At 36.9% G+C, this 15,538-nt stretch overlaps 2 protein-coding genes across 2 annotated transcripts; both read left to right on the top strand.

Moving 5' to 3' along the window:
• Positions 1-3,219: 3,219 nt before the first annotated feature.
• LOC112189096 (blue copper protein) lies at positions 3,220-3,664 on the top strand. The gene is made up of 2 exons (XM_040506868.1): positions 3,220-3,385; positions 3,480-3,664. The coding sequence occupies exons 1-2, from the start codon at positions 3,220-3,222 to the stop codon at positions 3,662-3,664; spliced, it is 351 nt and encodes a 116-aa protein (XP_040362802.1).
• Positions 3,665-10,615: 6,951 nt separating this feature from the next.
• LOC121051970 (mavicyanin-like) lies at positions 10,616-11,642 on the top strand. The gene is made up of 2 exons (XM_040515706.1): positions 10,616-10,795; positions 11,369-11,642. Exons 1-2 carry the CDS (start codon positions 10,621-10,623, stop codon positions 11,569-11,571), a joined length of 378 nt encoding a protein of 125 aa, XP_040371640.1. The 5' UTR covers positions 10,616-10,620; the 3' UTR covers positions 11,572-11,642.
• Positions 11,643-15,538: the final 3,896 nt, after the last annotated feature.

Here is a 15,538-nt window from a genome sequence, read left to right as displayed (position 1 = left end):
CAACTTAGTTGTCCATTCGTCTGTAAGGACCCATCATAGTGTGTTGTGGCAGCGCAATTGGCACATAAATGGCACACTCAAATATGTATAAGTACGATACTGGTACCCAGTCACTAGCTATAACGCAGATGTAGATTGAGTGGCGGTGGGTCGTAGACGAATTAGGATAGCTGCATGTGATATTGCATCACCCCAAGTGGATAAAAGGAGATTGGTGCACATTACCAATGTCTGGACTACTATCGTAGTCATTTCCGAGAGACCATTTGGGTGTGTACATGGGAATATGATGTCCAACATCAGTTCCATTGCAATAACCATCGAAAGTTTTCAAGTCCAATTGACTGAATAGGATGATTCGGGGAGTGAGCCCGTTGTCATATGATATGTGCTAGGAGTGTAGTATAAGTAGCATTTATAGGTGGACAATGGCACACCACATGACCAGCGTGTTTGCATGTCAACCAACATCATGAAATATTTAAACGTCCGCAAGTTGGTTGAATCAGTGCACATAATCCCCATGGATTCTATATAAGAACAAAATGAGTATTTTCATATCCTTTACATAGGACGGTCTCAGTCCTAATTTCTTCTTGGAACGGGCTTTGTAAAAAAAGCAAAAGGCCTTGGAAGCAACCAATGAGGATTTTGGTTGGGTTTGAGTGTCTGAAACGTTATTTGAAGCAAAGTTGGTGATTGCAGCATTACCTGAGGCGCCATCACCATGATGGACACCATCCATGGCATCAGTAGAAGGGACTACGATGCAGATGCCAAAGGCAACGGCGGTGGCGGTCACACTTAGTCCAGGAATCAACTCTTGATTCTTGCTTCGTTTCGCTCGAAAGAATGGATGTCCGTGTGAAGTCTTTAGTAGACGGATGATCATATCATGACCAGGATGACCTATCATGTCGGGACAAAGTCAATATGTGTCTAAATCCAAGGGATCTTATCTCATGACTTTATTGGATTTAATAGCTCGAATAGTGACATAGAGTCCACTAGAGAGACACATAAATTTCTCTAAGATGTGCCTTTATTCTCAATCATTAGAGGTATTGCAAAAGAACTCATTTATGTTCTTTACATGCTTTTTCGCATGAAATCTGTTGGCTCGAATAGCTCAATAGGGTTCGATTCTCCCCAGGAGCATAGAGAGTTTTTGTGACGGTAATCAAGGTGCCATTGGGCAAGCGGAATTTGGGTCATTCCATATCCTTGAACTAATTCTGATGGCCTCTCCAAAACGCTGGGCTGCCTTTTTTTTTTTTCTTCTTTTCTTTTCTGTCAACTAGGCTGCGTCTTCCTTTCTTTTTTCTTTCTGGGTCGTTGCCTTTTTTTTCTTTGAGCTAGGCTGCCCTTTTTTTCTATTTTTTTTCTTTAGCTGGAGGAGTTGCTACTGGTCTGGTCACTTTATGGCCTGTTCCTGGGGTGGTGGTTCCTGTTCCTGGAGCCTGGGGTTAGGGTGGCAATGTTGGCCAAGTTTGACTGTGAAAGGCGGTCTGGAAGCTTGTGAACCAGGGAGGGATTTTTTTCTCTTCTTGGAGGGCTGGTTCAGTACTTTTCCGACCGGTTCTGAGTTTCTGGAATCGAGAGCTTCAAGGTGGGGGTCTGTGGTTGTTAGGGTTTGAAGGCTACCATTTTAGGGTTAGGGCTTCGTGCTGATAATGTGTTTTAGGAAAACTGAAATTGGGAGAGAATTGAGTCGTGCTTTCATCGATAATAGGGGCCTCTTTATATAGAGGATTACAAGCATAGAGATAAAGTTGTACATGGAAACATAATCATACAATGATTTGATATCTACGAATATCTCCGAGAATATCTCTAACATAAACCTTATTACAACTAGAGCAAGTAACCTAGAGTTTGGGCCAGACACATATTCTGGATTTACTTGAACAAATTGCAAGTATTGTAATTGGCTGGTTCAAAAATATAAAATCTAAATTTCACAGAGGTATAGAAAATATCTGAAATGTAATATGTTCACCAAGAAAGAAATAGGCAAAATTAAATTTCTTTGACAGAACGTTAAAATTGCCAACATGAAATGTTGGTTTGCAATTCTTTTGTTCCCTAATTATGTAATTCGTAACAATCCCTGTCAATGAGCTCATATCAACGGGACAACATGTTATTGGAAATTTTTATGATTTAAAATTAAAATATATTTTATTTATTCTTTATTTATTTTGGGGGTTATTTTCATTTTGTGTTTATTACTCTATTTATGGTTTAACGGTTTTATGTTTTAAATATATGATTATTATTTGACCGTTATATGGTTTATGAGGCTAATTATGGTCATGGTAAGTGTGACCTGTATATGGCTAGAGTAGGAAGGCATGTGTGGTTGGACATATTGTCGAATATGAAATGTCGAGATGGTCGGATAAATATGAGGGATATCGTGGGAAGAAAAGGCACTCCACCATCATGCAACCACTCTAGCACAACACCCTAGCTATCTAAAGTCCTCTTCCATATTTTACATTTATCTATTTTAAGTATATACCGTTTTGAGTGCATAAGTGATTAAGGTTCAATGGGGCTTCTTAGCTACACAACAGAGCTCGAAGAGTTGTTGTATCTTGGAGGAAGTTCATCATTCAACCATGTGTAGTAGGGGACGAATCTTTTCTTAGGACAGTGCGCTTGCACGCCTCGACGTGATAAGTTGTCCTATATAAAAACTTATATATTATATTATTTTCTTACTTTATTTTATTTTCTTATCTATATCATTTTTGTTATTTCCCAAGATACTATGATATTATTTGTGTTTTAATTTTACAAGAATTCCGTTCCATATTTTTTACAACACATGTCACGGGAACCGTAAACTTTCCAATATTCAGGTTCCATATTCCGTTGGGAGGCTTTGTGAAATGTAGCGAGAAAAACCCAACAAATTAATATATGCTATTAATAATGAGTAAAAAAGTGATCGAGTAAAACAAATCTGTAACTGCAGACGTACAACAATGTAGTTCCGGCTTCAAAGATTGCAATTATCAGTACAGCGGTGTGACCAAAGAAGTATTAACCCCATATATATGATTGATATGCTCACAGCATAAGTGCCCGTAAGTTTTCAAAACCATATCTTCCATAGTTGGCTTGGACAGTGTACAAGTTTACGAGGGCTAACAATATATGCAAAGTGAGATTTCTTCAGAGGGACTAACAAGAGCTACCTTTATTACTAACATGGCACGAGTCACTACTGCTCTTGTTGTCATTGCCTTTTCCGTCGTTTTTCCGAGCATGGTTCTGGCAACAGAATATGTTGTCGGAGATGATCTAGGCTGGGACGGAACTGCTAATTACCAAGCTTGGGCTGATGACCATGCTTTCCATGTTGGAGATGTCTTAAGTGAGTGCCTTTTCTTTTCTATCAATTCATTGAAGTAAAATTGGAAGTCAATACATCTTAGTTTTTCGCTTTCCAGTTTTCAATTATGAAGCAGGTGAACACAACGTTCTTTTAGCGGCTGATCCTCTAGGGATTGATACTTGTGTTTCATCTCCAAGCTTAGGTGTGTACGACAGTGGCAATGACGCATTAACCTTGAGCGTTGCTGGAACCTACTACTTCTTATGTGGATATCACTGCGATACACTTCAGCAGACGTTCTTTATCGTTGTGGGCTAGATATTGCGCACCTGATTAGCCACCTATGGAGGTGCTACAAGACCTTTGTGAGGTTCCTTTGGGCCCAAAACCTCAATCCGTAAGGATATTTCTTTTTTTCTTTTTCTTTTTGACCAATGAATCTGTAAGGTTTTCTAGTTGTGATTGATTTCTCAGTTGTGAACGTCGTGCCTGTCATCTAGCAAGCAAGAATAAGCCCAATGTCAAAACTAAAGTTATGTGTCGGTCTATTATGACCAAGAAGAAGATGGAGGTTGTTCTTCCAGTCTTATCTGATGCAACTGTTAGGCATCTGAGTTCTATTTTCCAATTCCCCAATTTCAGGATCATACTATATGTTTTTATTATTTGGGCTATAACCAATAAAGCAGGTGCGGTTTCTTATTGATGATACTTTTCTGTAGAGCCTTAATAGTGGATCATTTTTGTAACTTTGCTTTATAATGGATTTTATAATCTCTTGCTAAATAAAGAAAAATTCATTTTTCTAAAGACCAAGACAGACTTGGGCTCTACAGAAAAGCCACCAAGATATCTCCTTGAAACTCAAAACACAGAGAGAGAGAGAGAGAGAGAGAGAGAGAGAGAGAGAGAGGAGGTGGTTTTTGCATATCTAATTGGAATGGTATTATTTTGAGGAGAGATTAATAGAATATTTTGGAATTGCAACTGATATCCAAATTGGATTTAACTTACCACCAAACGTTCAAAAGTAATCTCAGTTGTCATAATGGATTAGTCACACACGAACTGCTGTAAAATAGCATTCTTGCACTGTAATGATTAAATTTACTATTGTCCACAAGCGACAAACTTGAAAGAAACTTAAGTAATAACTGAGATAAGTACTAGTACATGAAGGTTGATAGACATCAGTTAGAGACTTATCTCTATTTTAGTAAACAACCGATTTCTCGTTAAGTGATATTTAATGTCATACTTTTAGACATCGATCGGTCAATGCTCGATGTCTAAACATATTTAGACAACATAGATTTTCAAGAAAATGATGTCCTATGTATACTATAAACCTATGAATACCTAGATTATGGATGTGTAAGCACCAACTTCTGATGTCTCATATCACTTTAACATCAGCAAATTGTTTTCGTCTAATGTGTAACCCTAAAACCAAATCAGTCTTTCACTTATATTTGATGTCTAAGAAGAATTCAACATCAGTTTTTTACTAGGTTATGTTTACAAATGCATCTTTACACCATGAAATGCATTTAAACCTATGGTTATCTAGTCTTTTGGCATCCCTTTTTACCTTCAATTCTTACTATAGAATAATAACTTTTGTATTTAAAAGTAAGATTAATACAACTGTCTACATATTAAAAGAGCTATTCTTATTTCTCATATAAAAAAGAGAGAAGAGTAATGACCAATATTCTTTATTAGCACAAAAAACAAATACAATAGACAGGGGGACATAAAACCTGACCTCTTAGTACAAAAAACATAAAGAACTTAGAGCAACTCTAACAGCTTCCCCATATTTTGATTTTTCTCTATTTTAGGGAAAAATCAGTCTCTTTTGCTCCAACAGATTCCCTATAATTATCCCTATTTTAGAGAAAGTGAGGAAAGAGAAAACCAAATTCCCTATATTTATAACAATCTCTAAAATTTAAGGAAGAATATGAAGATTTTAGAGATTGCTGTAAATTAGATAATCTGTTGGAGTTTGAAAAGAAAAATATGCTAAAGTTTTGACTTTTGATTCCCTATTATACAGAAATTATAGGGAAGCTATTGGAGTTGCTCTTACATAATGGAAAGCACTAAAAGTTTAATTGATCAAAATTAAATAACTTGGCTATCCAAATCAAATTGCTACCCAAGAATTAATATAATTAAAATGTTACATGAATATATAAGCACCCTTAGAATGAGAGAAGAACAGCTCTTCCTTGCACAAAACAGAGCATAAAATCCTCCTTGTTCAAATCCAACAGAGCAGCAACCCCTTTCTCCAGTACTGAAACCTGTGCAACAAGTAAAATAATGCAAAAACATATAAGTTCAGGAATAGATGCGGGAAAACAAACATCCAATATTTAATGATCAAAAGTACCAATAAGGCTAGTTTTTCATGATGGACATTCTTAGCAATTCAAAAAACCCAAAAAAAGAATTTGTTAACGTTCTCAAACTCAGTATGTCAAAGGAAGCTCAATTTCACTCCATAATGGTTATTGCCTTATAGCATCTTTAGCAATGTTAGCCATTTTTTAGTCAAATTTTAGCTAAAGTAGCTAAAAAGTTATTTTAGCTAGCCACTTTAGAATTACTTCTGCATCAATGCTCTCTATTTTAGCTAGTTTTGAATTTATATTATTTTTTAAATGAAGATTAAATAGATTAAATGTATTTATAGATTACATAAAATAACTTAAAAAGAATGTTTTAAATTATAAAGAGCCTCATCCCGCTCTCTATATTTAGGAGCGAGATAGCTAAAAGTTATAATAGAGAGCCACTTAGGAGTCTGGTGCAGCTGCTAAAATAGATAAAAAACTAAACATGCTCTCCAAAATAACTAAGGAGTCAAAATAGAGAGTCTGCTAAAAATGCTCTTATCTAGTTAAACCCAGGGAAAGAAGTCAGTTAAGTTAAAAATGATTAAGACCAAAAGTTTAAAGCTTAACTCAAATTACATTAAACCAAAAAACATATTAAAGATAACATTTACTTTGGGAGTTTTACCTGTTCCTCAAAGGCAAACTAGGAATCCGATGTTCCAACCCCAACTTCTCTGTAAGAAGTAAACACAAGCAACACCAGTACAAATAGAATGAATGCATAGACATATGAAATATAGTCAAAGAAAAAAAAACAATGAAAAGATAAAGCCAAACCGTATGGTGGATTTTTCAACGGTGACCAAGAGAATCAAAAAATTAAAAATTAAAATCAATAGATACGCTCTTATTATTTTTGAAAGAAGCAGTACGTAGTTATGACTCTTCTTCAGGAAATGTAATGGGATCACCATGTAAGAAGCACATTGACATTAGAAAAGTTTTTTATGTGCCATTAAAAAAACACGACTAGCAAGAGTGGTAATTAGCAATACCCTCATACAGAACACCCACTAAAACAATAATAATTTAGTATGGACCTTCCAAATCAGCTGAAGATTCTTGGCTGAAGACATCCTGAATTGAAGTTAACACAACATTTTTGTTATGATAGAGGCACCAAACATTGCTTTTTCCTAGATTTAATGTAAATTTCAAAAACAAGTTAATGATGCCACAGGTGTAATATCCAAATATCCATAAAAGTAAACCAAAGAACATAAACAATTCCAAATCTAAGTGCTAAAAAAAAAAAGGCTAATAACTTCGCACCAAAAAAAAAAAAAAACCGGCAACTTATGTTCATCAATTTAGCTTCGTAATATAATGTCAAGTACTTAATTTCAACACACAGTTGCAGTGTCTATTGCAAGAGGCAGTGGCTACAAAGGATATTAAAATAAAGCATATGTTTTATCAGAATCAAAACACTTTGTAAAAGATATTTTCTACAGTATGGAGTGCTATGTTTCCCAAACAATAGCTTAATATCTAAAGTCACAAAATACCCAAATCAAAATAAAGTGGTCGACAATATAAGGATGCCACATTTATTGGCCCTATCAGTTTAAGTAGGGAAAAAAAAAGTAGACCTGCAAGCTTAAATGCATCCCATATTATTTCTTCCTGTTCAGCGATGCCGAAGAGGCACAAAGTTACAAATTCAGTGCCAAATACTTGCCATAACAACTTTCCAGTTTTGTTCTCATCTTAAGAAATCCTGCAAAAAGCTAACGGCTCATTTCAATAAATTATTTTTTCAAAAGTGTTTGAAGTACCTGACTGGTTCATAAAATGACAAAAGTGACAGCCTTTGAATGCATATATAACCAGAATCGCATTCGAGGCCATAGAGGGCACTGTACCACTCTTGAATACATACAATCTTCCAAAGAAAGCCAGCACTGCAAAGTAATATAATTCCTATAAGATGTGATAAACATGTAATGGAGATGAATGGCGTGTTTGCCTTCTTCTATGAGTTAGGAATTTAGGATGCAGTATTACCTCAGTAAGAGGAAGAAGTTAAAAGCCAAAATGCACACAAATATTTTTGCAATAAATACCAAAGCTCAAGCCTAAATTCTATTAGATACCTCATAAAACATCAATGTTAATGTCATACTTTCTCTCAGTCTTATAGAGCACTAAAAACAGCTAAATGAGATTACGCAGTACTCAACTACACATCTGAACTTTAACTAAAATCTGAAACCCCCTAAAACCATGTTGATATGAAAAGATAAAGCCAAACCGTATGGTGGACTTTTCAATAGTCACCAAGAGAATAAAAAAATTAAAAATTAAAAGAAGAGTCTTTTGGTTAAAGTGCCCACTACCTAGGATTGAGGTCATGTGTTTAATTCACCATAGGAGTATGAGTGAAATCCTTTGATCCTCTTTTAAAATTAGAGGAAAAAAAAAAGAATATAAACATCTCACATGGGAAAAATGGGACATTGCCTATGAGTTTATAAGGGTTTGGGCCACTCCATCCATTGACAATTGGTTTAGGATGTGAATCCTGTTAGATATCTTAAGAACAAGACATTGTATCAAGCTGGACATAGATGCATATATGTAATTGGTTTAGGTTTTGGTTCCTGCTGATACATGTCCATTTATTCTCATTCATAAAACAGTCCCATCCACTTATAGGAGAATTATAAAGGTGTAATCAGGAGAAGATCAAAATGAATGAGTCAAGTTCTTCAAGTGAGTGTGATGTTCTTCTAGTTTCAATATTTTCTGGAAAACTGGGATTGCTGATGCTATATCTATCCTAGTTCTATTTTGCACAGAAATGTCTATCTACATTTATTCATTTGGATATAGATTTGTATTTATTTTCATGTATAGTACTAACAAATCCCTGATTACTTTATCACGATATCAGAGGAGTCATCCCAAGTGTGCATGTCTTACGGCCACACGGGCTCCATGTCACCCAAAATTGTTCATGTGTATGGCTTCAAAATTCACCACACGTGAGGGAGCGTGTTGAGAATATATACATCCCACATGGAAAAATGAGACCTTGCTTATGAGTTTATAAGGGTTTGGGCCACTCCATCCATTGCCAATTGGTTTTGGATGTGAACACCAGATTATTTGCGTGTTGAGAATATATATATACATCCCATGCACATAGGAAAAATGTGACCTTGCCTATGAGCTTATAAGAGTTTGGGCCACTCCATCCATTGCCAATTGGTTTTGGATGTAAACCTCAGATTACTTTAGCATTGGTATCAGAGCGGGTTACCCACGTGTGCATGCCTCATGGCCACACGGGCTCCACGTCCAAAGTTGTCTATGTGTATGGCTTGAAAATTCACCACATGTGCGGGGGCGTGTTGAGAATATATACATCCCTCATGGAAAAAATGAGACCTTGCTTATGAGTTTATAAGGGTTTGGGCCACTCCATCCATTGCGAATTGGTTTTGGATGTGAACCCCAGATTATTTTATCATCTTGTTCTATATAAGTCAACTAGCAGACAAATAAGACAATAAGAGTGTAACCATTAACGTAACATATAGGAATGAAATACAAATGCATAAGAAGGGTCATATCGATGGCAATTCACATTCAGAGATGACTTGTCATCTGTGAAATCTGTTCAAAAGCAAATAAATTCCTCAGACCCATAAGAGATAGGCCCTTTATCATCATGAATGGGGTAAATTCATTGTTCTGAGTAAACTTACAAAGAAGAGAGAAAATCTGACCCAAGAGGATATTAAAAGTGCGAGAGAAGTCTTTTGACTCCGCACCAAACGCCTTGACCTCATGTCGTATATCTCAATTTCAAGAGACCCTGCGAAATCAAAGCAAACTTGCAGAAACTATGAAACTTCAAAACCTAATTATTTCAACAGAGGTAATGAATATATAGAAGACAAGCCAACTACCGAGTAAAAAGAAAATGCAATAAAAAAAATTGACAGATTTGAGAAAACCATAATAAAAAGGAGTAGCTTCTAAGATAGTAAATTGCATATGAATTAAAGAAATTAACAATGAAAAAAAGGTATAATAGAAGAGGAAGCGTACATCATCGAAGAGGACGAAGCCGGTTGCTTCATTGCGCCTTTGTCGTTGGATTCCTTTATAACCAGATTTCGGTCTTCTGAAAATTATTTTTCCTTTGATAATTGGAGAGAGCGAGAGAGATCAGAGAGAGAGAGAGAGAGGGAAAGAAGGGAGAGATTCTGGCAACAGATCAGTTCAGGTCTTCAGGATGTGGGAATTTGATTTTTTCTTTTATCATGGAAATTGGGAAGTTTTCATTCTCCAAAAATTTTAATAAAGCAGCGCGCTCAGCTTTTCTTAAATTTTGAGGTTCCCGCAATTCAGAATTTTTTTTATATCAGTCGCTATAAGGCCCGATGTGTATGGCCATGTTAGAAATCGGAAATAAGAGAATGCTATGTTAAAATATTTGTACCATCAGATTTTGGTTAACCTAGCTGATGTCAATCAGGCGATGTCTATGAAGGGATTTGTAGTAGTAGTACTTATCTCAAGTGAAAGAGCATACTTTTTAATCAATTTTAAGCATATGTAGTTAGCATGAATTGCATAATCACTTACGTAACCTTGCATATTACAAAAATTCCCAGCTCATACATGTTAATCACAACGGTGTGACCAAAGCTCAATTTTTTAACCTGTATATATGCATATATGCCTTCAGAAAAACCTATATATATCCTTGTGATAAAGCATACCCAGGGCACCAGCCTTGTATAGAATATAAAACACAATAGTAGAACTCGATCAATATACCAATACTTCCTCCTCAAAAAAATCATACCAATACTTCTTCAAACAGGAAGAACAAGAATAAGTTTTATTGAGATGGCACGATTCAATACAGCGAGTCTTGGTTTGGTGATTGTCTTTTTCGTTTTTCCGAGCATGGTGTTGAGTGCACAATATTGGGTCGGAGACGATGATATTGGCTGGGGAACTTTTGGAGAAGATTACATGAGGTGGGCTGCTAGCAAAAATTTCCATGTCGGAGATGTTCTCAGTGAGTACTAATTACTGCAGTTAATTTTTTATTTTTTGTCTGAGCATTCCAGTTAATTAATTTGCTGCTTTCATCACTTTTTTTTTGTCTAAAGAACAAATACTCATATAATAAATCTAAATCTTCCTTGCTCAATTTGTAGTGGTGATATTGCTGTTTTAATTCGTCATGTATATATCTAAACTATCTTATTTAGATATATTGTATTTTTCATTTGAAGATTGTAATTATTCGTTTTTGTATATTTTGTCTTTCTATGCACATGATGAGTCTGCACGATATGTACATAAAAATGGTGATTAACTTAATATATGTTGTTAGTTGATTCTCTAAATGCTAAATGATAAAATTATTGGAGTATATATGTATTTAATTAGTTGCTTAACTGTATGATCTATGTTAAGATTATAATTCACATATTATTGATCTATATATTTAATAGTTGCTTAACTGTATGATCTATGTTAAGAGTATTGTGTCTTTTCCTTGTCTCATTAATTCATTACTTTGTAGTTTTATTGGTTTTGTATAAGTTATGATTATAATTCACATATTAATTCTTTTGTTTCCCAGTCTTCAGCTATGATGCAAAAATACACAATCTTGTTGTAGCAGCTAATAGTGACCTATATGAGCAATGTAATTACACTCCAAACTTGGGAGTGTATCAGAGCGGCTTCGACTCTTTAACTTTGCCGGTTGCTGGGACGTATTATTTCTTCTGTTCATATCATTGCCACCCATTCGCAATGAAATTTTACATTAATGTAACCTAGCTACATAATCTAATTGAAAGTAACCTATGTAGAGAGAAATCTAGTTAGTAGTTTTTCTTTACATTAAGAGTTATTTTAAGAGTTCCTGTACCACATGGTTTATAGTTTCACATAAAACTCTAAAGGAAATGTTTCCTTCTGGAATTTGCAAGACCCGTCAATTGGTTCGCATGCACTCTTCTTACAAACTTTATGGGCGTTACATGTATTTCAAAAATAGTGTTGATGATAAGATAAAAAGTTTGTTTCACGAATGGTGTCAAGGTTTTACTTTTAACATTTATACCTCCAATTGAGGTAAAAAGTTCGAGTCTCAGTTTTTTAAGGAATTACAACAAGAAAAAAAAAAACATTGCGTGACAATTTAAAAATGATTATGGGTGGTCATTTCCAATTGTTTCACATCCTCACGAGTCGTAGGATACCGTTACCACTTACCAACATATCGTTACGGTTCTAAATAAGAAAAACATTGCGTGAACAGGGGAGAAGAGAAGAGAGAAAACCAGAGTGTGTTCCCTCCGGCGGCTCGCCCTCGTGGTGGCGTCGTCGGACGGGATTGGAAGGGGCCTAGTGCCTGGTGGTGGTTGTCCATGTAATAAATTCGGTCAGAGAGGAGGCTGCGTGGTGGTTTCGCTGCCCAAACCGCGTGGTGGCTGTGCTTGCGGGCTCGGTGGCTTGAGTGTGGGGCTGGGCTCGATCTCCCCACGACCAGAAGGCGGTCTGCAAGTGGTGGCGTCGTCCAAAGGAGTGAAGACTGGATCTGAGGGGCTCAGATCAGATCGGAATCCGATCTGGGGAGGTTGGCGAGGGTGGGTTCTGTCTGGGTTGGATCTGATCGGAAGTTTTCGATCGGGTTCAGTTCGTGTGGATCCGATCTGGAGAGGGGAAGGCTTGGGAGAGGCGGCTCATCTCTTTGGTGTGCTGGGAATGAGGAAGGGCTGGTGGGTCGACCTGCGTTCGCATGCTGCAAGGGAGGTGCTGGCGGAGGCACTGCCGGTGATGAAACGACGAAGGAGTTGCAGACGGGGTGGTGGGGAGATGCTTGCAGATCGGTGGCGAGATGCTTGCAGGCAGCTGTTCTCTTCGATTGGGCTAAGTGGGGTTTGGGCTATGGGCCCAATTTCCCTTTATTTTATGTTTTATTGTCTTTGGTTTTTGTTAGTTAATTGTGGCTTTATGCCGGTAATAAGTCCTTACCGAGTAGTGGTAGGGCGACGTGGGCTTGGTCCCGGACTGCACACCTTGTGTGCCTTGTCTGCTCTGGCTAGGCGGCGAGTTCCTTGCTTTGTCAAATGGTCGCAGCCTCCCAGTGGCAGGATGAAACTTAGTGTCACCGAAATTGTTTTTCGGTGGCAACATAGTGGGAAAGCTGATAGAAATAGTAAATTATGGCTCCGCGTGAGCAAAATCTTTCTGGTATGTCACCACCTTTGTAAAGCGAATAGAGTAGCTAATGATGCACTCTTCGCTAATTGGTGCTCGTTAGAATACATATTTTCTGTAGAGACTCTCGTTATGATTTCGGGCTGTTCTCTTTATGCTTATTGTAATCTGGGGTTTAAGTATCATGTCCCCCCATGTATTTTGAGGTTTCATTAATGGTCAAGGCTTGAGGGCAACCGTACTGGCCCTATTTCAAAAAAAAATTAAAAAAAAATAAGAAAAACATAATTGGTTAATCACAATTAATCTCGTAGAGCCATAATAAATGGCATATTGATTATACCAAAACAAAAAGCTATTTATATTGAGAGCGTTTTTAATTAGGAATTTAAAATGAGAATTTGATGAGAATATTTTCAAAGCAACGGTTAAATTAATGATTAAGTTTTAGCTAAAATATTATTTATTCAACACACTGGCCAAAGAGAAAAAGAGGAAGAAGAAATGAACACAGAGACATGCATGCACTAAAGCCAGAGAGAAAAACTGAGAAAAAATGTTACCATGCATGGGAGAAGGGACATAGCCGCTACATAACCATGTTACAATAAATTCTCATTTGTTGCCTGGAAGAGTGTCGACTGCTTCCTTGTTCAATAATTGAACTTCAATCGCACTAGCTTCTAGAGCAAGGTTTGGAAAGTTAGAGCTTCTGCGCAAATGCTTCTTCTTACTCTTCTTATTTAGAGGGTGAGATTTAGTTTATCCTTGCACTAGCCTTACTCGTCGTAAAGTACAAAATACAAAATAAATGGTAGAAGAAGCCCTGCTCGTCGTCATGAGGTGACTGCTGATTAATAGGGGTGGCCATAAAAAACCGAAAGACTGGAAGGAACCGATCTGGACCGGCCGGTTCGGGTTGGGTTTTAGATTGAAAATAATTGATTTCGGGCCGCTTCGGTCCCTGTACTCAGTGTGCCGGGCCGGTCCCTATTCTTGACTTGCGGTGACTGCGTGGATTGAAAAAACCGAGCTTGTATACGTGTCTTCCAATTATTGGTTAGTTTCGAAGTCTATTGTGTTAGTATGGACATGACCACATGTGATTAGTAAGTAAACTATAAACCTAAAATCTAAAATCCCAAATCGATCTTCCTCAGTTCCTCAGCTCTCTGCCGCTCTGCTACTCCGCCTCTCTTGCTCTCTCCGTCTGTTCTCGCGGCTCTCTGCGACTGAGCGACTCCGCCTCTCTAGCTCTCTCCCTCACAATCGGTCTTCCTCACCAGTGGCGGAACCAAGATTTGATCTTAGGGGGGGTCCAGACATAACGTAAGTTGAAAGTTAAAAAATAATAATAATAATAGTATAAAAATAATTTAAAAATCTTGAGTCTTAATATCAGATTGTAGTAAGGTAGCACTAAATTTAGAGTTTTCGAGTGTTTTTCTTTTAGTAAATCTTGTATCAAGTGCTTTTTTGTAGATGACTTTTTCATCTACAAATCAAAAGAAAAAAAAAAATTACATATAAACAATGAGTATTCAACAAAATCAATCGTGAAAAAATAAACCAAAAATTTTTTTAAAATCAATCTAACAAAGTAAAATGAAAGAATGGAAAAATATAATATAACAAAAAATAAATAAAGGTATCGGACCTTTTTGCTTTGCCTGGTGCGAGAGAGAAAAAAATTAGGTTACAGAATTTGCAAACCGCCAACCCCAATATATAGAATAAAAGCTGTCAAAATCCTAATGATATATGAATATTTATTAATTTCTGTTTTGACTTTCTTCTCTTATCCTAAATTTCTAATTAAATGAATATTAATATTTTATTTTTAACCTGACAAAGTGACAATCACGTGGGTTTAGAGAGTGGGGGAGGTGGGGGATAGAATATTATATATTTATGTGTACAATTCAATTTAGAAGGGGGGTCCAGCCGTTGCACATACACATAACTCAATAATAGACATATAATATTATATATCTGCCAAAAAGCTGAGGGGGGTCCGGACCCCGTCAGACCGAATGACGGGTCTGCCCCTGTTCTTCACCTCTGCGGCTCTGCCTCTCATCTCTCACACCAATTGATCTTCCTCAGTTCCTCAGCTCTCTGCCGCTCTGCTTTCTCCCTCTGTTCTCGCGGCTCTCTGCGTCTCTACCTCTTTGGTTCTCTCCCTCACAATTGGTCTTCCTCACTCTTGGTCTCTTGCATCTCTGTCCCAGCCACCCAGGTACTCAGCAACTCATTCTATGTTCTTGTCGAATCTTTTAGCTTATCAGGGATTAAGATCTTAGCATGGTTAAGAGAGAATTGACATATCAATGTGGTTGCAACTCCAAGAAGACTGGCAAGGGAAAGAGGCCTGGAAAGGGAGGCAAATTAGGCAATTGCTATTCGCTTCTGGAAGAGCGTTGGGCACTTGGGCTCTAAGACTCCCAGAGATGCTATTGAAGGTTCGTGCTTAGTGTATGTTCTTACTTTGTGTCAAAACATTTGCATATTCATGATTGAAATTGATGTAAACAAATGGTTTTCACTCAGATGAGCTACTTGTAAATGCAATTATGCAAAC

Source organism: Rosa chinensis, chromosome 1 (genome assembly GCF_002994745.2).
Source record: "Rosa chinensis cultivar Old Blush chromosome 1, RchiOBHm-V2, whole genome shotgun sequence".
NCBI classification, from domain to species: Eukaryota; Viridiplantae; Streptophyta; class Magnoliopsida; order Rosales; family Rosaceae; genus Rosa; species Rosa chinensis.
This window is presented reverse-complemented; position numbering and strand designations above follow the sequence as displayed.

Bases quoted from the DNA above. Each gene is read 5' to 3' on its own strand.
- LOC112189096 (XM_040506868.1), top strand. From the start codon at position 3,220: ATGGCACGAGTCACTACTGCTCTTGTTGTCATTGCCTTTTCCGTCGTT. The intron at 3,386-3,479 runs GTGAGTGCCTTT...ATTATGAAGCAG, and splicing joins CCATGTTGGAGATGTCTTAA to GTGAACACAACGTTCTTTTA.
- LOC121051970 (XM_040515706.1), top strand. From the start codon at position 10,621: ATGGCACGATTCAATACAGCGAGTCTTGGTTTGGTGATTGTCTTTTTC. The intron at 10,796-11,368 runs GTGAGTACTAAT...TTTGTTTCCCAG, and splicing joins CCATGTCGGAGATGTTCTCA to TCTTCAGCTATGATGCAAAA.